Source organism: Podarcis raffonei, chromosome 3, assembly GCF_027172205.1.
Source record: "Podarcis raffonei isolate rPodRaf1 chromosome 3, rPodRaf1.pri, whole genome shotgun sequence".
NCBI lineage: Eukaryota > Metazoa > Chordata > Lepidosauria > Squamata > Lacertidae > Podarcis > Podarcis raffonei.
The window spans coordinates 63,930,120-63,954,722 of NC_070604.1; the positions used below are offsets into that span (position 1 = coordinate 63,930,120).

The 24,603-nt window shown below is 43.4% G+C and overlaps 1 protein-coding gene across 1 annotated transcript; it reads left to right on the forward strand.

Annotated features, from left to right (window-relative positions):
- The first annotated feature begins 724 nt into the window (after positions 1-724).
- HECA (hdc homolog, cell cycle regulator) lies at positions 725-23,203 on the forward strand. Its single transcript, XM_053382051.1, has 4 exons — positions 725-1,132; positions 16,084-17,124; positions 19,648-19,802; positions 20,859-23,203. The coding sequence occupies exons 1-4, from the start codon at positions 901-903 to the stop codon at positions 21,021-21,023; spliced, it is 1,593 nt and encodes a 530-aa protein (XP_053238026.1). The 5' UTR covers positions 725-900; the 3' UTR covers positions 21,024-23,203.
- Positions 23,204-24,603: the final 1,400 nt, after the last annotated feature.

The following is a 24,603-nucleotide window of genomic DNA, read 5'->3' on the forward strand; positions in this document are numbered from 1 at the left end:
TCTAAAGCCCTCCGCTAATCTGCACTGACGCCTCCTGGTCCTGTTCTCACAAAGCAATCAGAATCTCCACCCGATTGGGGGTCCCTGCGAGAGAAGAGGATGCGGGACTAGATAGGCCTTTGGACTGATCCCGCAGGGCTCTAGTTCTGCTTTTACCCCAAAATGTGGACTGGGGGTCGGGGTGGAGGCATCCGGAGTGAGCATCAAGTCCACACCACGAAGGGTGCCCACAACCAAACCATATCCCCGCAGTGATCACGAGACCTTGGCATCCCGACTCGAGGGACGGATCCGGCCGCGTAGCTGGAGGAACCCCTTTCCCCACGGGCAGCGATCACAACCCTCAAGTCAGCTCCGGCCTTTGGAGAGGAGGGGAGGAAAGCCGAAGCGCCTCCCCGCTGCCGCTAAGCCCGGCCTCTGAGCCGCGCCTTCCTCCGTCCCTCCCTCCCTCCCCTTTCACTTGCTCTTTGCTTTCCCCTGTCACCAAGGCCTGGCAGGCGAGAGAGAAGCAGGAGGAGGAGAAAGAGGAGGCAGCGGCGGGCGGGGAAAGGAGCGCCGCGGAGCAGGCGGGGGGAGCAGCAGAATCAAAACAAGCGAGACACGCCTTTCCCGCTCGCTCCCTCGCTCGCGCGTCTTCCCGCGGCCCGGCGGCTGGGGTGGGTGTGCATGCGGCGGGGCCGTGGAGAGCGCGCGGGAGGGCGCCTTTGCTCCTCCGCCTGACAATGGAGCTGCAATAAGCCGCGGTCGGTGGCGGAGCCCAGCAGCCGAGCAGCAGCAACAGCGAGAGGGGAGGCAGCAGCAGCAGCCGCCGCCGCCTCCGCCACCGTCGCCTTCTCCGCCTTCTCTGGCTTCCCGCTGCCGCGACCCGCTCCTCCTCCTCCTCCTCCTCCTCCCTCGGCGATGCCGAACCAGAAGAGTAGCAAGGGCAAGAAGAACAAGCGCGCCAACAGCAGCGGGGACGAGCAGGAAAATGGAGCCCTGGCGGCGGCGGGGGCGGCAGGCGGAGGAGCAGCGCTGGCCGCCGTGGTGGCGGCGGGGGGAGCCAGCGGGCCGGCGGCGGCCGCGGGCAGCGCCGGAGGCTCCGGAGGAGCGGCGGCCGCCGCGGGCTCGGCGCCGGGAGACTCCAAGAACGGTAGGCACCCGGGGAGGCCGAGAGGGGGGCGGCCAGGCGGCGCGGGCGGCCGCGCAACTTCTCCCACTCTCTCCCTCTTGCGCGCACCATCTCGCTCGCTTCCTTCCTGCTTCTGCGGATGGACAGGGCGGGCGGACTCTGTCTGGCGGCGCCCTAGTAGTTGCGAAGCTGCCCGGGCCTTCGATGGCGCAGCAGTCCGAGGATGTTTAAAAAAGAAAGAAAGACCGGGGGGGGGCGAGCGAAAGGAAAGCGCGGGCCCTGCTCCGGTGCTCCGAGGGCGGCCGCAAGTGCGTGCGCGGCCGGCCTGCCCGCGCTCGCCTGGCTTGCAAATGCACATGGCTCCGAAGCGTGCACTGGGAGACCGTGCCTCCTTCCCTTAATTGTACAGGTCCCTATCTCGGCCACCCTCCGCCTCTATTTATTTTCAAAAGCTTGCGATTGACGCTTGGAACCGAAAGTAGGGTGGCCTGCCTTTTCGGCTCCCATGCCCGGCGTGGCGTATTGAGACACTGCTGGGCCCGAGGTGCCGGACTCGCCATGAATGGATTTGAGTCATCCTCGTGCAAGGCTGTGTGTGTGTGTGAAGTCGGGAGATGCGGGGAAGTGGCCTAACATCTACTAGCATGCTGTACACGTGCGCACCCCGCTTCTGAGGCCTGCAGTTCGGCAGCTGGCCTTTTTTTTAACACAGCCGGAATCGTTTGGTTCTTTTGAAAGAAATGTGCAAATGCTGGGGTGCTGTTTGTTAATAAGACTGGTCGGTAGATATTCCCGTGTCCATACGTTTAGTCCTGACTCTCTCACCATCATGGGCGTCCCTGCCCATCAGTATCTGTTACCTGAGGCATGGGAGAGAGAGGCCCCACTCATCTGCATGCCGTGCAGCGCTCCCCTTACTGTTATTAAACATATTAGGTGCCGATTAACTACGTTAGACAGTGAATGCTGAATAAGCATTAGAAGGGCAGAAAAGAAATGATTTGTATTAATAGGGCAGGGTAGAATTTTTTTTATAAATAAAGATCCTGTCCATGATTATCAAGTGTGCATACCTAGCTGACCACTCTGAACATGCCCTCGATTCTGAGCAATTGGTGTTGATCCTCAAGCTTTAGCCAGGTTGCTGAGCCTTTTTGGCCAGCTGACCTCATTGTACCATGGTTTGAATTGCTGGGAACAAGTGATTGATTAGATAACTCCTATATCTGCAGCAGGACTGATGTGTGGCTCAGTTGCCACTGTGCCATTGATCTCTATACATACCTACCACCATCTGTAATGAACAGGAGCTATTGCTTTCTCTTCTCCCTGACCTTTCCTTGTAGGTCCTGGGTGGAAGGGGGGGGAGGGAGGGTTGTGCCCATAATGATATTGCATTGTGAGTCCTTCAGGTTTGAGTGGAATGGGATGCCTATTTTGTAGGTGAATTTTCTTCTTTGGAAAGGTACTGGTGGGTGCTTGGATTGCTTTGGTCCAAGGGTGTTTGTAAAAAGAAACAGAACTATTAGACCCATGAATAAAAGTTTGGAAATCAGCGATGTAAAACTTCTGCACTCAGACATGGTTATGTACATGCTTAAAACATTAAGAATACGGTTGGTATTCAACGCTGGTTTTATTTAGAGCAGAGCCACTGAAATCAATAATTAACTGCATTTCAGTGGGTCTCCTCTGAGCAGGACCAGAGTTGAATATATCTCTAGGAGTTTGAAGGAAATAGGAAGAATTTGTGCTTTGCTTCTCCTGCCTACTACAGTGATGTGCACAATAACTGCTGTCTCCAGTTATTATTAGTGCCCTTTCCAGCAAAACAAAACCAGAAAATTTGCAGTCACCAGGAGTAGCTTTTGGCACAATGCCCACTAGTGATGAAATATAGCAATCCGATAGTTTGCGCTAAATATAGGACAGATTTGGATGAGGTTTGATAGTGCATGTGTGTAAGGATGGCTATTTTTGCATCTCAATAAGGATATGTTCCCAGACTTTGGCTCCTCTTCCTCAAGCTGGCATGTTTCGAAAAGAGTGTGTAGAGAGAGTGGGTGAGTGGGCGAACATGAGAGGAGCAGGAGTGGGATTTGCTCCCTTTGCAACTTGTACACTATTGAAGCTTCTAAAAATTAGGGAGGTCCTTTCCCCCATCCTCCACCTCCTATCTATTGTACTACTTGGGGCACAAATCCATTTGTTTTTCAAACAGTACTTAGTTTGTTGTGGAGCATCTATATCCTACAATAGTATTAGCTCTCATGTTAATAGGATTTCTTTTCTGATTTATTTTCTTACAGTTTTTGTAGCAAAATTATATTGTGACATGGCCCAGAGGCTCCCTGGCAGTCATCAAAACACTGGTGTGATGCTTGCTGTATGCTTCTGGGTTCCTGACAATTCCAGTGTGCAGATTCTACAAGGCTTGCTGTCTGTTGTAGTGGCTTAGATAAATTTGAAATGTTTAAATGGCACAGAAAGTTTCAAGAAAGAGTAAACACACACACACACACACACACACACACACACACACACACACCATGAATCAGAAAGCATTTCCTAAAGCTACAGTGTTTTAAAAAATAGATTGTGGTTTGTACTCCTATAAAAAAAGTAAATAAAAACGTGTGCACATTTCTCCTATCATGGTGTAGAAAAATCTCCTATTAAGTTTTTAAACAACTGGCTCAAATTTGCAGGTAAGAATTTCAGAGTTAAGTGTACAGTGCAGTATGAAAATAAGTATCTGATGGAAGATTAGAAGCAGGTGAATGCAAATTGTCTGGAACCCTTCAGGCCCTGATATATTTTCAGCTGAGTCCGGAGGTCAAAGAAACTGTTAACCTCTGCCTGGCATTGTATTCCTTGCTACATCATGCTCACTCACCTTGAATATTTTTTGCATTGTTAAAGCACTTGTGGGTATTCAGATCTGCTAAGATTAATGAGACTATGGGGGAATCCAGACATGCATATCAGTGGAGTACAGAACACTTGGTAACTCACAAATGAATGTGTTCACTGATGCTATTTAAAAGAGAAATCATGGTGTCTTGGATAATATGGAAGTTCTACCTGTTGTGTGTGATCACTGATGGGTCGTTCACATGTGCACATTATAACGATTGTTTACCACCATCAAGTGGTGAGCATACTGTGTGAACTAGCCCTGCATTTGCCTTAGTAGTCTTCTCAGCAACAAACCGAGCCAAAGTTACTATACACTACAGCAGGCTTAATTGTAATGTGTACTATACTGTAGTACACTTAACAAAAGATTGCTGTTTAGAATAGGTTTGCAATGAGCTTCAGTCCCTGTTTTATGAGCCATTAACTTGTTAAGTTATAAAAGGGAAGGTACATGTTTGTACATAATGATAAATCAAGAACCTTGGCTTAATAAACCATACTTAATATGCAGTCTATGCTCCCACTTTGCTCTTTCAGGAAAAAGAATCATGGTTTGTTTTCCATTAACAACCCAAGATTTGTAAGCCAACAATAAACCTTGGTGCAAGGCTGGCTACCCGCCCCCCAGCTTGTTAGGGAGAAACAAACTAGGATCCCATATTTGGATGTAACACTAAATTATACCCTTCCTGGTTTGTTTACCCACACATTCAAAAGAAGGGAAGTGGGAGCAATTGTGCTGCATGCATTAGCCTGCAACTCAAGTCCAGTAAGGTTTTTAAAAGCCAAGATTCTTGGTTTATCACAGGGGTGGCAAGCCCATGGATAATATCTGGCCGGTGACCTGCTAGCCCTCCAAAAATTGGCTCTCTTTTCTGTTTACTGAGCTGTAATATCTTGCAATGATGTTGCACCAGAGGGAAAAGAAGAAGGAAAGAGTAAATGGAGGGCTTTCTTCCTAATGCAACAGTAAGCTGGGAGGAGAGGTTAAACTGTAGTGGGGAGGAACAACAGTGTTGCCTGCCTGCCTTAGTGTTTGTGTGTGTCATGAGGACGTGCATGCACATGTGTGTGCACATGAGTGACTCTGTGTGTGTGTGTGCATATGTATATGTATGAACAAGCGTGATTGCGTGTTTGGGCTGCTTTGGCCATGGCCACGGCTGGCATATCACACTTGGAGTGTTGACAATCCTCAGTGTGGCCCTCGGGCCAAAAAAAGATAGTCACCTCTGGTTCATTTTTACGTACAAATGCAACCAGCATCTCATACTTTTGCACAACCTGTTTTCTATAACTTGTCACTGCTGTTGTCTTAAGCTTTTAGATCTTCATGAAATGTTCATGGCTGCTGTAGAAGTATATTGTGTTGTCAACTTCTTTTGCTAAAACCCTCTCGACTGGAGTTGAATCTCCTTTTAAAATATACATTGGGTAGATTTCTTTTTTAAAAAATAATGACTTTGTGGATTGTCCATATGTGAGGGATGAGGAAGTCCAGATGTTCCTGGACTACAACTTCCATCCCCCCTGCTCACTGGTTATGCTGGCTGGGGTTGAAGGGAGTTGGTGTCTGACTATATCTAGAGCAGGCTTCCTCAGCCTCGGCCTTCCAGATGTGTTGAGACTACAATTCCCATCATCTGTGACCACTGGTCCTGCTAGCTAGGGATCATGGGAGTTGTAGGCCAAAAACATCTGGAGGGTCGAGGTTGAGGAAGCCTGATCTAGAAGGTCACATAGCCCATGTCCTGCCATATATATCATACCTAGGTATATACAAAACTGCCTTATACTAAGTCAGACCACTGATCCATCAAGCTTCAATGTTCTCTTCATTAACTGGCAGTGGCTGTCTAGAATTTTGGACAGGGATCTTTCCAAGCCCTACCTGGAGAGGCCGAGGAATGAATCTGGGACCTTCTGTCTGCAAAGCAGATGCTCTATCACTCAGCTGCAGCCCTTGCCTTTAAAAAATCCCCTTAACTAGCCCCTACTAAAAGAAATGTGCAAGACAGAATGAAATTGTAGAGTAGTTGGACTCCTATTCTACTGGCTGAGAGCTAATTCAAACATGCACCTTTCAGCATCTAATACTGTCTTCTCAAGGCTTTGTACCAACTCAGTATTCAGGTATTGGGTGTTTGAAAACACCCCACATCACTTTATAAGCTTCTGTATGTATAAAGATAGCATGCCACCTTGATTTCCACATGAATGGAGGTTTTGATGTTTTTCAGGGGTGGTATAGGTACATGAGAGGGCTCTACCAATGTGTTGGACCAATTTGGAATGAAGTCTGCTAGCAGAGACTTGCTTTATTTCTTCATAGTTGTACAGAAGCTGCCATTTTTAGCTGATATTAATCAGCATTGCAAAATGTTACAAATCCCTGACAAGTACGGTTTGTTTGTTCAGCTAGTCAACAAAACAACCCCAGACCTGCAAGGTTTGCCTTATATAGGCTGCATTCAAGGTTGTCCTGAAATGCCATTCAGTGCTATCTTACAGTTCTCAGACTTAATTATTGTTACTGTTTCTCTGCTTTTGGGCAAGGGTGGAAAACATGCAGCCTTTGACCCAATTTCAAAAGTCTTCTACAAGCACTCAGATCAGATCTCCTGGTTGCTTCCTCAGCAGCCTGCTGGGCTTTAAGGAGTAGAAAGAGATGGGGTGACCTGATTCACTTTTGGTTCTGGTTCACCCACTGCTGGCTTTCATCCTGCCCGCAGCATGTGGTCCCCAACATACTACTCCTGAGGAAAGGCAGCCATCAACAGACGAAAGGTTGCCTGTTGCTGCTTCAATTCGGAGTGAAGGCTCCTGATTGTCCCTCTGCAAGTGTGGGGCTCTCGCTCTTGATTGTTCCTTAGCAAGCATGGTTTGCCGTTGGTACTGTTAAATTGGGTGCTGAATGCAAGCTGCTTTGGTTTGCTTGGGATTGGAGCCCCATGATGTCATATGATTAACAGCTGGGCAGCCATGGAGGGTTGGCCGTGATTGCTTAGACATTGGGCCATACGTGGGCTGATTTCTGTGATGTATGAAACAGTATCTCTGGATCCGTTCCTGTAAGTGACTGAAAAAATGTTGTATTCATTATACAGTGCCCAGAATTGCCTCCAGAGGCTGTTGTACTATGGGGATGGAAATGAACTTTCAAAGTTGAGTGGTGAGCCAGCAGATGAAAATGAAAGTACAGAGCAATTCTAAATCATGGTTTGCTTGTTCATACACGAGAAGGTTCAAGCTGAGGTGGTGTTTGAGTTGAGTATATGCTGGCTTGTTAAATCCATCCACTGTTCCTTGTCACTTGGACAGAAGAAGCTCATGCAGCTTTTAATCCTTCTTTCTCAATATATGGGCAGTAAGGAACGTGCTAAGGATGCACCAAAATTCCCTGTTGCAGTTCATGCTCTGGCTGGGATGCTAAGAAGCAGTATTAACTGTACTGTTAATTATGGGTGGTGTATATAAGTGCACATGCTTGCCTGTTTGCAAGGTGGAAAGACTTGGAACCATCTCCTGCTCAAGATACAGCTATCATTGGGTCACTATCTTAGAGGAGAGGGCAGCAGTAAGTTAATGTGGATCTGAGTTGAAGATCAGAGATAAAGCAGCGCTGGTAGCAAAGCTTGTGTGGGCATCTAAGAAGTGCTTGGTCCAAATCAAAAGCTGGAAATTGGGATCTGTTCCGCTCTTGGCAGTAGGACTTTTTTGTTGATAAAATGTAAAGGGGGAAAGTGTATATACCATCTTGAGCTCTTTGGAGGAAAGGATGGATATAAATGTAATAATAATAATAATAATAATAATAATAATAATAATAATAATAATAATAAATTAACCCTCCTAATAATAATAATAGATTAACCCTGCATTGCCCATTTGGAGATTTTGCTGATGGGGTGTGTGTGAGGGTGTGTGCGCAGATGTGCGAGTGTCTGCCTATGGTTCATCTGTGTGGCAAACTTTGGTCCCAACCAACTTTTGGACCCCACCCACCACTGGCCTCCTTCTCTTGGATTGATGGCAACAATAGAATCTGACCTTCAGGATCAAAAAAGGTTCCCTACCCCTGGCCTGGAGAAGAGAGGCACGTGGGTGAACCAAATACTTGTCATTGACAGCAGTACTTGGTTTAACCTGAATACACCCCATTTAGAACTGTTTTCTTTTTGTTGTTAATGGAATACATTTGCATTCATCCTTCTTTCTATAGAAGCTTGATTGCTTTTAGAGCTCCTGTGCAAGCACTAACCTGTTTTGAGTTTTTTGAGTGACCTGATTGAAGGGGATTTGGCTAATGCAACATTTAAAAAGTTGTTTGTCACTTTATAGTTACTAAAAGCTCCGCTGTTGCAAGTTGTAATGTATGTGTTACCTAATTAGGCCTGTACGTAGTTGCTCCTTTTACTATGTCTCTTTTAAGAGCTCGTGTACGTACTATATTTCACCTCATAGCTGTTGTACAAAGATGTAATTGCTGTTGTGGTTATAAAAGCTGAGCTGAATGTTTCTCATTTCTAATCTCAAAAGTAGTGATTTGGGAGACCCTGAAAATCTATCGTTTTTACCTTTAGCCTCCATGGCTGGGTCGGTATTTGCAGTTTATCAGCCTTTTGCTGCCTCAGTAGCTGCCCCCCTTTCACTCTCCTCATGTGATCCCACCTAATCAGATCACTGGATGTGATGATGCTACAATCCTGTGCATCCATTCAGACTTGGCTGCTTACTGCACTAAGAGCAGATCAAGTCCATTTACAGAGAGGCAAGGCTTCCTATTCAGGTCACAATCATGGATCACAGAACTAATATTTCTGCTGTCCTTTTGACACAATTCCTGAAAAAACTGCCCAAATGTTGTGTGCTTTTTTAACATCCTGATTAAAGTTATAGCAAAACAGGAGAAGTCCCATTTGGGCACAATTCTATTACTTATATTTGAACAATTACAAACTACTTTAGAAGCAGTAGCTGGTGGTAAGAGATAAACAAGAATCTGATCAGGCAGCTGCTGTAGTTTGGGAACAGCAGCATTCTTTGGGAAGATGGCAGTTTCGACTAAGTCTAATTTATTGAGTCATACAGTATAAACCTAACACCACAAAGGGCAGATGACAACAGTTTAAAATATCTAACATTAAAGGTACCAAGTGAAAACAGCAATGTTCTTACCTGCACACTCGAACACACACACTTTTTATACTGTTTAATAATCTCCCTCCCCTTACGCTAGATGGGCAACTGCTACCTTTTTGCAAGCTATATCTGATCATTCAGGTATGTGGAGTGTTACTTTGTGTAAGACTTGGCTTTTTATGAACAAAGGTGGTAAAGAAAATTCTTAGAATATTTACTTCAATCTTCAGATCACCTATTTTGGAAGTTCTGAGATAGATTTGGGAAGCAGGAGTTCAAGACAAGAATAGTGTAATGTTAAATTCCAGAGCTCGCTGCTTCCTTGTCTTCAGAGAGCTGCATGTTTTCTGAATTCCATGTTACAAAATTGCTTCCAACTTATATGCCAATCTAAAGCTATTTTTTCTGTTGAATATCACTTCATATTATCTACAAATCCTTTCTGAATAACTCTTGTAAGAAGATTGCTTGACTTACATCATTATCTAGCCTCTTGTATTGCTACTGCATAGTTGACATGTAAAATCAATCTCTATTCACCTTTCTTACAGGATGCTACAGATACATATTAGGCTTTCTTCATAATTTTGTAAGAACACATCTCTGTGTAGTTTTCTGGCCCCATCCCACCCCAGTACTTGGCAGTTTTTTAAGTAGATCAGATGTCAGGGCTATGTGTAAAGAAACTATGACCTTATTGTGTTCCCAGTGGTTAATGTCCAAAACATAGTCTTGAACAGAGTCTCCCACCATTCCACAAATTAGAAGAAGTGTGTCCTCATACTGAGTGTTAATAATATGCATAGATGCAAGAAACATGACTTATCTGAATCTGTTTCCCTTCATCCCGTCTCATTCTTACAGGCAAAATATGTCATAGTCCCTTTGCCACCAGGTATGATAAATGGGGATTATAGACCCCTCTAGTAGTCTACACAATTTAGAGTGTGATGTTGGTGAGGTAAAGGTAAACCACTGAGTCTCTTGGGCTTACCGATCAGAAGGTCAGCGGTTCAAATCCCTGCGATGGGGTGAGCTCCCATTGCTCTGTCCCAGCTCCTGCCAATCTAGCAGTTCGAAAGCACACCAGTGCAAGTAGATAAATAGGTACCGCTGCGGTGGGAAGGTAAACGGTGTTTCTGTGCACTCTGGTTTCCGTCATGGTGTCCCATTGCGCCAGAAGCGGTTTAGTCATGCTGGCCACATGACCCGGAAAGCTGTCTGCAGACAAACGCCAGCTCCCTCAGCCTGAAAGAGAGATGAGTGTGCCGCAACCCCATAGTCGCATTTGACTTAACCATCCAGGAATCATTTACCTTAACTTTTTTTTGCCTTGGTGTTGATTTTTTCTGAACAGCACATGTACTTGGGTTTGGTGCTGAATCTGGAGTGAGAAATGGTTTAAAGTGAATACCTTTTAAAATATCACTGAAGAACAGTTTAAATGTGGCCCTAGGCAGGCTAAAATTGTTTACCTGTTCTGCATTGTGGTCTTAGGAGGTGTTGTTCTGGTACTGCATAGTGACTGAGGTCTTGATTTAAACATGAATCTGGCAGCTTGGAGTTCTACATTTGTAAGCATTTTAAACTTGGCTTCATGTTAAATTTGGCTTCATGTTTTAATCAGATTTCATAGTTCATGGCTTACGTTTATTTGCATGCTAGGCAGTTTTCAGTGGTTTTAACAGATTCTGGAGTGGCCAGTTGCTAATGTGGCTTCTTTTTGAAATACAATTTTCCAGCAAAAAATCTGTTTATGCAATTTTGATGTCGCATGTATTTTGTACCTTAGGACCACTCGTATCTTGATAAAATTTAAAATGCCTCTTCCATTCCTCTTCCAAGCCCCTTCTTCCCTTTCCTACTGAATTTGTTATGAACGATTAAAAATAAAATAAAACTTTTAATAATACACATAATAAAATAACAGTGTTCAACACCTTATAGACAAGATTTTATTAAAACCATTGGGGGGGGGTGGCATAGAAATAAATTAGATTACAGTACAATCACTGCTCCTTTGCTACCCCCAGCCCCTACTTCATAGGGACTCTATGGGAAGTCAGCTATGTCCTGCTGGTCCTGATTGTGGAGATGAAAGGATACTGATTTTGCACACACAATGATGCTGTTGTCGAATAGCAAAAAGCAGCCTTCCCTGCACCAGGGAAAATGTACGAGGCAGCCACACCCCACACTCTTGCATGCACATGCAGTCACACATGCATCTTTCTGTGTGTATGTCTCTCTCTCACACCAAGCAATTTCAGATACACACAACCACACAAATATGTCTCTATTACCTCAGGTACATGTCTTCCTCTCTCACATGCACCGCCCATGCATACAAACTTCCTCTCTCTTGCACACAAACACACCCCACACTCCCTCTCTGCCCAACTACATCTGACTGCATCAGACTACACATACATGCACACCCCTTTGTTTCACATGCACACAGAAAACATATATATCCTTCCCTCCATCAAACATCTTCTAAAGCATCTCACCTGTATATTTGGGTATATACCTCTTCAAGTTGTTTCCAGTTCTCTCTGTTGTTTGCTTGCTGCATCCACACAAACCCTGCTGTTAGTTTTAGTAGTCCATCCATCACATAGATTTCTGTCGCCATGGTCTGTTAATATTGTAGGGTTTCCATACCAGCACTGCTTTTGCTCCATCAACCTGAGCTTTCTCTTGCCGCATGCCCTGCATGTGTCCGTTTCAACTTTGCAGTCTTTCCCACTTGCTCTGTAACTTTTTATCTTTGTTGGGTCCAATTATTAGTTTTTCTTTATTTTAATGATGTACCTAGCATTGCTCATTCCAGGGCATGTTTCATTGTTCTTAACCTTTTCATGTTTCTTTGTGTCATAGTCCACTTCTCTGCTCCATAACACACTACGGGTAATATACACGTAATGAATGTGTGTATAGCTTTCAGATCTGAGGAGACATTTTCATTTTTCATTATGAAGCTGAGTTTTCCAAAGGTGGCCCATTATTATGTCCTCCCCCCCCCCCCGCTTTATTTCCACAGTTTGATATTCTCTCACCAGTATATATGTTGTTGTTGTCGTTTAGTCATGTCCGACTCTTCATGACCCCATGGACCAGAGCACGCCAGGCACTTCTGTCTTCCACTGCCTCCCGCAGTTTAGTCAAACTCATGTTGGTAGCTTCGAGAACACTATCCAACCATCTCATCCTCTGTCGTCCCCTTCTCCTTGTGCCCTCCATCTTTCCCAACATCAGGGTCTTTTCCAGGGAGTCTTGTCTTCTCATGAGGTGGCCAAAGTATTGGAGCCTCAGCTTCATGATCCGTCCTTCCAGTGAGCACTCAGGGCTGATTTCCTTAAGAATGGATAGGTTTGATCTTCTTGCAGTCCACGGGACTCTCAAGAGTCTCCTCCAGCACCATAATTCAAAAGCATCAATTCTTCGGCGATCAGCCTTCTTTATGGTCCAGCTCTCACTTCCATACATCACTACTGGGAAAACCATAGCTTTTACTATACGGACCTTTGTTGGCAAGGTGATGTCTCTACTTTTTAAGATGCTGTCTAGGTTTGTCATTGCCTTTCTCCCAAGAAGCAGGCGTCTTTTAATTTTGTGACTGCTGTCACCATCTGCAGTGATCAGGGAGCCCAAGAAAGTAAAATCTCTCACTTCCTCCATTTCTTCCCCTCCTATTTGCCAGGAGGTGATGGGACCAGTGGCCATGATCTTCGTTTTTTTAATGTTGAGCTTCAAACCATATTTTGCGCTCTCCTCTTTCACCCTCAATAAAAGGTTCTTTAATTCCTCTTCACTTTCTGCCATCAAGGTTGTGTCATCTGCATATCTAAAGTTGTTGATATTTCTTCCGGCAATCTTAATTCCAGCTAGGGATTCATCCAGCCCAGCCTTTCGCATGATGAATTCTGCATATAAGTTAAATAAGCAGGGAGACAATATACAGCCTTGTTGTACTCCTTTCCCAATTTTGAACCAATCAGTTGTTCCATATCCAGTTCTAACTGTAGCTTCTTGTCCCACATAGAGATTTCTCAGGAGACAGATGAGGTGATCAGGCACTCCCATTTCTTTAAGAACTTGCCATAGTTTGCTGTGGTCGACACAGTCAAAAGCTTTTGCATAGTCAATGAAGCAGAAGTAGATGTCTTTCTGGAACTCTCTAGCCTTCTCCATAATCCAGCGCATGTTTGCAATTTGGCCTCTGGTTCCTCTGCCTCTTCTCTCTCTTTTTCTTCTTCCTCTTCCCAGTATATATTCCTCTTCCCCAGTATATATATATTGTCCTAAATAGATGTACAACGGTACCTCGGGTTACAGACACTTCATGTTACAGACTCCGCTAACCCAGAAATAGTACCTCAGGTTAAGAACTTTGCTTCAGGATGAGAACAGAAAGCGTGTGGCAGCGGTGCGGCGGCAGTGGGAGGCCCCATTAGCTAAAGTGGTACCGCAAGTTAAGAGCAGTTTCAGGTTAAGAATGGACCTCCAGAACGAATTAAGTTCTTACCCTGAGGTACTACTGTCTTCTTTAACTTGCTCTGTTTCCATCCAACATAAACACCACAAATCTCTCCCGTCTCTCTCTCACAAATTACATGTACATATCTCTCTCAGTCACAGATGCATAGAAAACAAACTGTGAGAGAAGAGGAACAGGAGAGGCAACAATGAATGTGAGCAAAGAATGAATGTGAGCAAATGCAGTTACTTGCTTTTGTTTCAAGTTGAGATGAGGGTAGTTTACAGGGTTCAGAACATGGCAGTCTGATCCATTAGGGGTTTGTTGTGTTGTTGTTTAGTTGTTTAGTCGTGTCTGACTCTTCGTGATCCCATGGACCAAAGTACGCCGGGCACTCCTGCCTCCTGCAGTTTGGTCAAACTTATGTTAGTAGCCCATTAGGGATAGCTAACCTTTTTGGGGATGCGTTCCGCATTAGCCCATGGTTAGTATGCTGAGGCCCATGGTGCAAAAGTGGGTGTTACCAGTCTTTATTGAATAGTATACATACGCAACCTGGGAGTTCCATTGAACTAAATGTAACATGTATAGAATTGCATTTGTAAAAAGTTTACTAAATAATATATGATCTGCTGTGCCTTCCTAGTAGGGCTGAAATTAATTTATTAGTTATATCAAATGGATCGCTTTAAATGACTTGAAAGTTTGAGCCATTTAATTTAACTTAAAGTATGTAACTAATCAGGAAATGCTGGTTTTTAAATTTTTTTAAAAAAACCCTATTTTGTATACAAATGCTTCTAAAATTGCAAGTTGTAGGGATAATCTTAGAAGAGGCATTTCCTCTTTTTATCTCGCATAGGAAAGAATATATCTTCTGGGGCACCTATGCAAAACTAGGTTTGAGCCATATGCAAATTTAATTGATTTGGATTTCTTTAATTGCCAACTTTGCAATGGTTCACTAGTTTCAAGGACTGTATAAAAAGGGGTGTTTCCTCTCTGAGCACTTCTTTTACTTGGGTGCTAGTGGATTTTATGGTCTCGATCTGGAAGAATTAGTAGAACCTGAGCTAGCCACCTTATGTTTTTATGCAAGATATTTAACTCAAATTATTTCCTCATACCTCTTAGTCTTCCTAAGGTACAATTTTCTTCACACCAGGTGGTCTAATTTCTGAAAGTGAAATTGCAAAGACTTTTACTGTTGGAAATCTGTGTTTTATTAGAACAGCTGGTTGAAGTTCATCAAGTGTTTTAAAGGCCATGGGAAATTCTGACATTGGAATGCACAAGCATGTTTTGTTTTTAGTATTGTAGAGCTTGAAAACATCTTCTCACTCTTAGGCTTGTCTTTGCTTAGTCGTAGACACAGTTTTTTAAAAGGTGGGTTTAACCCATATGGCTTGATTGAATAACTTTTTTATGACATGCACAGTTTGGAGAAGATAGCAATCAGAGTTTAATCTTGTTTCTGATTAATTTTGGGCTCTAAAATAAAAACATTTAGGATGAAGGCTGACCTGGAAATAATGAGCTGTGGGTCCTTTTATAAAGGATGCATTATGTTTAGGCAGCAATGCAACACAGAACTTGTTAAATTATTTTGTTACTAATTCAATGAACACAGTGTTGCAATTGATAATGTTACTTAATGTTGTGAGTCATCTTGATAATTTTGTTACAGAGTGGGTTGTATAAACACCCTAAGTAAAATAAATAATTGTTGAACCTGGTGTCTTAAACAAGACATTCCTGGTGTCTTCTGGAGGAATTTTCACTTAGTCACTGTCGAGAGCAAAACATACCATATTTTTCTGTGTATAAGATGCCCCCATGTGTAAGATGACCCCTGTTTTTTAAAACCCAAAATTAAGAAATTAAGTTGTTTAGCTTTTTTGGGGGGTGGGAGAGGTCACTTCTGTCAATTGCTCACCCGCCTGCCCCCCACTGCTGAATGCTTGCCACAGCCACTGCCAATCGTACACCTAGCTGCAGCCACCAATTGTTTGCCTGCCTTGCCAATCGCCTGCCCAGTTGCCACAGCCAAAGCCAATCGCCAACAGGTCTTGCTGTATCCACCAATCACTCACCCAATTGCTTCTGCCAATCGCCTGCTTGCTGCTGCCATTAATCACATGTCCCCTCTCTGCATTCACTATCCATGTATAAGACGACACCGATCATTGTCTTATACACGGAAAAATACTTTAAGTGGCTTGATATCTCCCTTCCTTGAAATTATATGGATCCCCCCATTACACATTCCTCAGTTTGTAGAATAGTACCAGTGTGTTCATGCAGCTTCATTTGTGTACCAGAAGCCCTGGATTGTCTCAGGATAACTTGTTCTTGAACCCTTTGAATAACAATGGCAGATACTGATTGCATACAATACAATTGATACATTTATCTGTTCTTTGTCCTGCAGAAGCTGCTTGTGCTACCCCACTGATATGTAGCTTTGGACGGCCTGTTGACCTCGAAAAAGACGACTACCAGAAAGTGGTATGCAACAATGAACATTGTCCCTACAGCACTTGGATGCATCTTCAGTGTTTTTATGAATGGGAGAGCAGCATTCTGGCCCAGTTCAATTGCATCGGGAGAGCAAGGAGTTGGAATGAGAAGCAGTGTCGACAAAACATGTGGACCAAGAAGGGATATGATCTCGCCTTTCGTTTTTGCTCTTGCCGGTGTGGACAAGGCCACTTAAAGAAAGACACCGATTGGTACCAAGTAAAACGGATGCAAGACGAGAAGAAGAAGAAGTCTGTGTCCGAAAAGAGCACTGGGAGGTCAACCTCGGAGTCCTCGGAAGATGTTAAGAAGTGCAGACCTGCCAACAAACCGCAGAAAGGTTTAAACCACGATATCCAACGGCGGCATTCGATGGATCGGCAGAATTCTCAAGAGAAAGGCACCGCTAGCAGTAGCTACCCAGTCCGTTCTCCCTGTGGTTCTCCAGGCCAGTCCCCTCCCGCTGGCTACTCTGTCCTTGCCCCCACACATTTCAGTGGGCCTCGCTCTTCACGATACTTAGGAGAATTTCTGAAGAACGCGATTCATCTAGAACCTCACAGGAAGAACATGGCCAATAGCGGCATGTTCCGGAATGCCCACTTTGATTATGGGGCATCTGGGCTACAAGCACATAGGTCGGGACATTTTGATGCCCCTGTCCAGTTTTTGAGGAGGCTTGACCTATCTGAACTTCTTGCTCACATCCCCCGGCATAAATTGAACACTTTCCATGTTCGGATGGAAGATGATGCCCAGGTTGGTCAAGGAGAAGATCTACGGAAATTCATTCTTGCAGCGCTCAGTGCCAGTCACCGAAATGTTGTCAACTGTGCATTATGCCATAGGGCATTGCCAGTATTTGAACAGTTTCCTTTGGTGGATGGAACCTTGTTTCTTAGCCCATCAAGACATGATGAAATTGAATATGATGTTCCCTGTCACCTTCAAGGTATGGGTTGCTTCATTTCTTAATGAAAACTTTGCAATTTATATCTCATTTACTGTGCTGCGTTTTCTGGCAGAAATATACCTTACCATGGAACTGTGTTTAACTGCAGAGAAGCTCTATACTTGTTCAGGTGTAAGAGAAAAGGAAGAATATAAACACAGGAGTGGGAACACGGGGATGAAGATGTTAGATCCATCTCTATCTCCATCAGTCCATGCTAGTTACAAGTCTGAAGTGGGCAAGCTGCTTCTACTTGTGAAAGTCCTTGTTACAGAAAGGGGCTTCAAGATTCAACATCACATGGGTTGTCTCCTTGAGAGGCTCCTCTGCTTCATACAGTTGAGGGCAACAGGGATTACAGGGGTGGAAAGAAAGTGGATCTAGTGTTGTGACAGTGGCCTTTTCATGTGCCATATTCTCCGATTTCTCTTAACACCTGAGTCGGGCTAGTATGTGAAAGGAATATGGGTTGCTTTGCTCTTTCTCTGCCTACTGTTAGGCCTCAGCCCTCAATTACAGACTTTTATTTACTCTCACAAACATGTGGATCTCTGCCAGGGATGAAGTGATATGGGTGGAAGAGTTGCTGGGGGTGGGGTGGAATGTCCCTGCAAAAGAAGTGAAAAATGACATGGTTAGGGACAGGAGAAGAAGAATGAAGTGGTATGCCATGATGGATATATGGAAGTTCAGAGAATATTCCAACTACGTGTTTATAGAGAGGAGGAAGGTAGAGGTGGTGGTTTTTAGTTCATTGTGACTCTGGTTCCCTGTATCTACATTGGGCAGTGTTCAAACCAGAGTTTGAAAACTACTTCAGATCATAGTTTGAAGTTGCGTGTTAACCATAGTTCACCCACTTCGTATGTCATGAAATCTGCTCACAAGGATTACTCTTGCAGCATGCTTCCAGTCCTGGTTTAGAGGATTGCAAAATAGTTTGTGAATTGGACCGTTCTGTTATTTTCTTCACTTGGTGAAATTTTTGTAAGACAGAAAGGCAACTGACCTATCAAATTATGCCAGTCATGGAATTTCTCAACGTATATATTGCATAATCAGATCAGAATAGCCATTCTAAATCATGGCAAAGCTACATTTAGGCAAGCATCCTGTCTTCAGCAGGTCCAACCAGAGGGCCTTAGGAAGCTCAGAGTGAGGACAAGCTCAGGGTAGACACCCCCCGTCTGTTTAGAGTAGGGCTGAGGCACCTGTGGCCTGCCAGTTAGGGTTGGATCATGTTAGCCCCAGCCAGCATGGCCAGTGGCCAGCGGCCAACCATCATGGAATTGGAGGCTACTTCAGAGGCATGTCTATTCCCCGTTTCTAGTCTAGAGCTGCTGGTATCCGAGGTAAACCTGCCTGGCTATATCAATTCCTCTGGGCTACCATGACTGGTCACTTTTAAAACTCTACAATAAACTTTTAACCTTCTCGTATGCTAATAGCCACCATGGTACACAATGATGAATTCCACCTATTCTGCAAGTTACTGTTGATTATGTTAACTTCCTGCCTTCTTTACAGGATGAACTCCACTGTTTCAAAACAGAAAATCATTTCTCTCTCTGCCTTTACAGGCCATTTATAATCTTGCAAAGTTTTATTACTATACCGCCTAGTTTCTCTCCCATCTACACTTTAACAATTCTCAACCTCTTGAAGCGGTGTCTCTCTCCCTCCCCCTCCATAGCCAAAGATACTATATTTCCCTTGTTAACTTCAGTGGCTGTCGTTAATATTCTAGAATAAAAAGTGGGATGTGAGAATAACATTTCATGTTATTCATATATTTTTGGAAAAGTAGCGTGTGAGATTTCATGTGCCCGTTATTTAACATGCCAAATAGGAGCACGGAGGGGTTCCTTTATATGAGCCAAAAGCTGGGTATTTCTCAGTAATTTTATATGTATATAATTATTGCAGTACCTCAGTAGATACATCTAAGTAGACACATGCATCTAGGTACAATTTCCAGAAATTATTAAGGTACTTTCAGAGCACAGGCCTAAAATTTGGTAAACCTGTTGTGAAACATACCTGTTGTATAACATACACAGTTAAAAAGGGCAGTTTTGCATTATATTTTTTAAGATATTATATATGGCACAAAAATGAGCTTCAGGGAGGTGATCACAAAAGTATAAAATCCACAATACAATATTAAAAACAGCAAAAAATGAATAAATGATAGTACATTCTAGAGTTCAGGATGCTACCACATTCTCATTTCTACACACACAGTGTACGTCTCTTACAAGTAGAACATGGGATCTTTCTCTGTCTCTCTCAAAAATTTCCTAAGACCTGCCACTATAAAATGGCCAAACTAACCATAGATGGATGAAATACTTCGCTATTGCAGTTCCAAAGTACTTGGGGAGCGGTAGCTGGAAATGTCTGGAAACTGGAACTTCCCCTTTTTCGTTTATTGTACCCAGGAACATACCGAACGTTTTCAGAATGCATTTTCTTACCAAAAATGTATTTCAGAGTACCAAATCTTTGTTTTCCTCTTTACAGGAAGGCTTATGCACCTCTATGCTGTTTGTGTAGACTGTTTAGAAGGAGTTCACAAAATTATCTGCATAAAGTGCAAGTCCCGGTGGGATGGAAGCTGGCATCAACTGGGAACCATGTACACATATGATATTCTAGCAGCGTCTCCCTGTTGTCAGGTTAGTATACAGAATTACAGCTTCTATCTTATCTCTAACTAGGCAGAAAAGAAGAAGAGTTAGATTTCTGATCGGTAAAGTAAGACAGTTGAGATTTCCATTCAATTTATCTAGATAAAATGCATTGGGGGTGGGGGAGAGGGGAGGGCGGCAATAATTAGAAAAGATGCAAGGAACCACTATATATATGTTATGCATGGGGGTTTCCTGAAAGCCTTCTGATGAGGGAGAGGCAGAGTCTGTTGCATCAGTGGTCCCTCTTTCCTGCCTTGTTCCTTTTTGTACAGCTGAATGCTTGAAAAGGGCCCATAGATTTATTATCTTGGTAACAAGAAGGTCAGAGACTAAGACAGAATACATAAAAAGGCACTTCCAATCCCTCCCTACTCAGGACTGATTCTTACTTTATTTCTTTGTATTTCGGCACATGTACCTGAAAACAAAATAGATGCACAGCCTTTCAAGTACGAAAGGTAGGCATATGTAGAAAGCTTGTTGGAAAAACCCCGCAAAACAAATCCTGACACAGTTTCTCTTTCGGTGTTTCTGGGCTGCATGCAGCACTGCATGCACAGATTTCTGCTTGCACAACAGAACTTATTTTTCCTCTCTTATCCCTGCACCCCTCCCCAAACCTGCCCCGGAGGGTCCCCCCAACCCCCTGGAGCAGAGTTTGAGGGTGTGCTGGGAGCTGCAGGGGAGAGGAAAGGAGGAGGAACTTCTGTTGTGCAAGCAGAAGTCTGTTGCACAAGTGCAATGGCAACTTTTGATACCACCCTCTGTTGTTTTTTAATCAAATATGTCTTTACTTCTCTGTTGCACAAGTAGGCAAAACAGTTATAAACAACAACCCTCTGTTTTAAGTCTTAAAAGAAACACACGCCTGCCTGACTCCAAACATATATGCTATTCACACTTACTGGGGCACACATGTCTGCCCGAGTGCAAAGAATTAAGTGAGAATCTGTATCAAGTTCCTGGCTGAATTGTATGTGAGTAAATGATTTTTGAGACATCTCTTGTTTTGTCTCCCTGCCTCCCCACACCCTCTTCCAGGCTCGACTGAACTGTAAACACTGTGGGAAACCTGTTATAGATGTACGTATTGGAATGCAGTATTTCTCTGAATACAGCAATGTTCAGCAGTGCCCACACTGCGGAAACTTGGACTACCATTTTGTGAAGCCATTTTCGTCGTTTAAAGTTCTGGAGGCTTATTGACAAAAGCTTTGCCATAGTAATAGCTATTTTATGAGTATTGTTCCTTTATTTTACATATCTTTTATAAGATCTGTTCTGTGAGGGGGAGGGGAGGGGGCTTTTTTTTTTTCTAACTGAAAGAAAGTGCAGCAGCTTTGTGTGATTGTGTACATGTGTTCCTAATGTAGATATGTGTCATCAAAACCGTGGTCCTCTTGCCATGATCTCAGTTGAAGGCAAGGGATGGGACAACAGATTGTCTCTCGCTCTCTGCGCTCATCTAAGCAGGGAGGGGGGAACACCACTCTCTTCTAATTAGGGCAGAGCAACTTCAAGACATGGAGAGAAGTTACAGAAACCAGCGACTGGTTCCAAATATATTTCTTTTCTTGTTGTACGTGTAGATTTGGAGGGAAGGGGGAGGATCTTCATAAATGGCTCAAAGAAGTGGATGGAAAATCCTATGACTGTCCTTACAGATGGATGGAATATTATCTATGGAACAGGGTGATAGGACCTCCTAGCTAAGGAGCTCTTTGTCGTTATTTCTGCCCTGGCCCCATGTGCTCAAATACACTCCACATCCCAATATGATGTGTGGGCCACTGAGAAGAGAAAGAGGCATTCTGAAGGGTCTCAAGTTGGCATAATCTCTCCATGGTTTAAACCACAAAGCCTCACATCTTACCCTTAGATCCACTCTGTGCATTTGCTGTGTCTGGATGAGGTTGGTGGTCAGGCTGGATGAGATCCCAGTGTTTGCCTCTTTCGTAAGAGAAACTCCCACGTTGTTGTTCCCTGCTGAATTTGCTACCGTCATCCCTGGGAGCAAGATCTTGTCTTGATAGTATAAGTAGTGCTAGCTCATATACTTTGAGGTTCTGTCTGATGAGGTGAACTTAAAACTTTGACAAATGAATGTAATGCTATGTCAGAAAATGCACTGTTTAAAACAAAAAAACAACCCCCCTTATTTTTGCATAGTGTCTTCCTGGAGTATATATTTGATAATCGGAGCTACTCTCACTGACAGATCATACTGTTTCCGCTAACATTGTAATTCTAGTAGTCAGGGAAGTTGCTTCTACCAAAACAAACACTGAGATCTTAATTAGTTGCATTAGTTCAGCTTCTTTGAAAGCATTAAAAAAAAATTCTTGCGGTTCTCAGAAGGATTATTGAGCTCAGTGCAAAACCTGTTATTAAGAGGTTCCGTGCATCGGTTGGTTTGACCCTTTTGTCTCTTACTGCACAAATGTAGGAAATGAGGTACAAACCAAATGGATTGTGTTGCTTAAAGTGGTCCACTCGGATGCCTGAATTTTCCTGTAGGGTAGATAAACTAAATGAAATACTACATTTTAAAGAACATAACCCTTCACTCGAGCCAAGCTGGTATGCACCAGTGGTACAGGGTTTGTCCAAACATCCCATTTTAAAAAATAACTAGAATTGGTGTAAGCATGCCCTAAGATTGTGTGCAGGCTCATGTGTAAATGGGAATTGTGGAATCAGCTGGGATGCCTTGGAATGGCAGGCTAAAGGTTCCGAAGAGCATCTTTGGATCACAGAATGGGCTTCTGTTTTAACAGGTCTTTGTGCCATATAACAAACTGCAGCACTTTGTCATGTAGTAGTGCCCTGAAGACCCCTTGGGTACATGGAATTAAATTCTTTCTTTCTTTCTTTCTTTCTTTCTTTCTTTCTTTCTTTCTTTCTTTCTGCTTGTTTGTTTACCCTGGCCATGATCTAGGTGGTGCTAAAATATGAAGGTAGATGCTACCTTATTTTAAACCAGTTGACTTCTACTTTTGGATACCTATTTTGAAATGGCATTTTTACTTAACTTGTAAAACCTGTAATTTAGCATTGGGTTGAGGAATCCAAAGTGAAATTAATGAACTGATTGATTTTTGCATTCCCAGTAGATTCAGAATCAAAACCAGTGAGATTTATGAACAAAAAATTCACATGATGTTTGTATTTTAATTCTTATCATAGGCTCCTTATGATTTTGTGCAAGATGTTTGGTTTTTAAAGGAGGGAATATGTTATCTTTTAAATTCTGATTGTCTGGAGTATTTTGTTTTTTGGAACAGATATTGAAAATGGATGATCTGCTTGAAAACTTTATGGGACTATTATTCATAAAATAATTTCCTAAGAGAAGTAGCTTAAATTACTTTCTGTAAATTAGCAGAAATGTCAGCCTGGGTGTTTTATTTGGATGGAGTGGGGTTAGCCATCCCCCTTGTACACTGCAGCTCTGATCAGATCTACCCCCTGAGCTGTTTTTAGGTGCAGAAAATGACATGGGAAGAGCAAATCACAGTTCATCAATATAAGGTTGATCCTAAGTCATTGGCACAACCTCAGTGCATGAGAATACACACTTAAGCTCCATGAAATTTACCGTAAGTGGATCTAATCAGCCCAAACTCCCTACTGCATAATAGACACTGTGTAGCTTGGCAAAATATAGTTTGCAAAGATGTGACTCCTCCATTGTACTTAAGGCAAGTATGGATTTAAAATGAGTCACACAGTCTCAAAAGTATGCAAAAACCTAATAAAGCGAATATATAACACACAGTACGCTGCCTCGTAAACTAAGGCTTCTGCTTAATATTAAAATGTCCAGTCCTTGCAACAGCTCTGACTGTTTGAACAGCTGATGTAGTCTTTGGATCAAAATAATGCTACTTAGAATTCTCACTTCCCAAAATACTCACTTTCATATATATTTTTCTTTGTTAATCAAGAGGTCAGAACAACTGCAATCAAGGCGGGTCAGCTGCAATTAAGCTTTTGTTTGTTTTCAGCTGAAGTGGATATAAGCATTTTCAGATTTTATCTTCCAGTTTGTATACTGCATACAGCTAGGCATTTTGGATGGATTTCAAATCATGTGGCACTGACTGACCATTCTGCATCTGAAGGGAAGAATGGTGGCGGTTCTGTCATTGTATGCCTCACTATTTGAGGCCTGAAGCGCCTTCCAAATTTGCATTTTTGATTAGGTTGCCCTCAAGAAATCTGTGTACGGCTCACAGAGGCCCTGAGCTTACACTTAATGTGCATGTTTTATATGCATGCTTAAGCCCACACCTCTGCAAACAGCCTCACTGTTCTGCAGTTTGTACACAGAAGGCTGTGCTCAGTAAGTAGCTTCACAGAACGGCCATTGAGAGAAGGGGACAGAGGGTGTGCCAGACCTCCACTTCCCCTGCTTCCTCAACAGGAACTGCCAGGAGGCCCTGTTGCCATAGCTCCTAGGCCTTCCACGCACCTATATTGCCAAGTGGCACTCCATGGGGAGCCAGATTGTACTCTCAAGTTGCTGATTCCTAGAGTTTAAGGTAATGGTGGCACAAGAGTGGTAGGAGTTGGTATCTGAAACTACAGATGACCATGACAAGGGAGATTCAGGCTAAGTTTTAGTATTCCAGCCGGAAAGTGGTAAAGCAGATCATACTACCAGATTTAATTTGCCTTTTAAGGAGGAGTCATAATTTATGGGTCTAGCCCATCCAAGGCTAGGTAAGGTTTTTAACTCCTTGTTGTTTTAAATCGGTGGCTTTCTTACGGACACTTCGATTGC

Bases quoted from the DNA above. Each gene is read 5' to 3' on its own strand.
- HECA (XM_053382051.1), top strand. From the start codon at position 901: ATGCCGAACCAGAAGAGTAGCAAGGGCAAGAAGAACAAGCGCGCCAAC. The intron at 17,125-19,647 runs GTATGGGTTGCT...TCCTCTTTACAG, and splicing joins TGTTCCCTGTCACCTTCAAG to GAAGGCTTATGCACCTCTAT. The intron at 19,803-20,858 runs GTTAGTATACAG...ACCCTCTTCCAG, and splicing joins CAGCGTCTCCCTGTTGTCAG to GCTCGACTGAACTGTAAACA.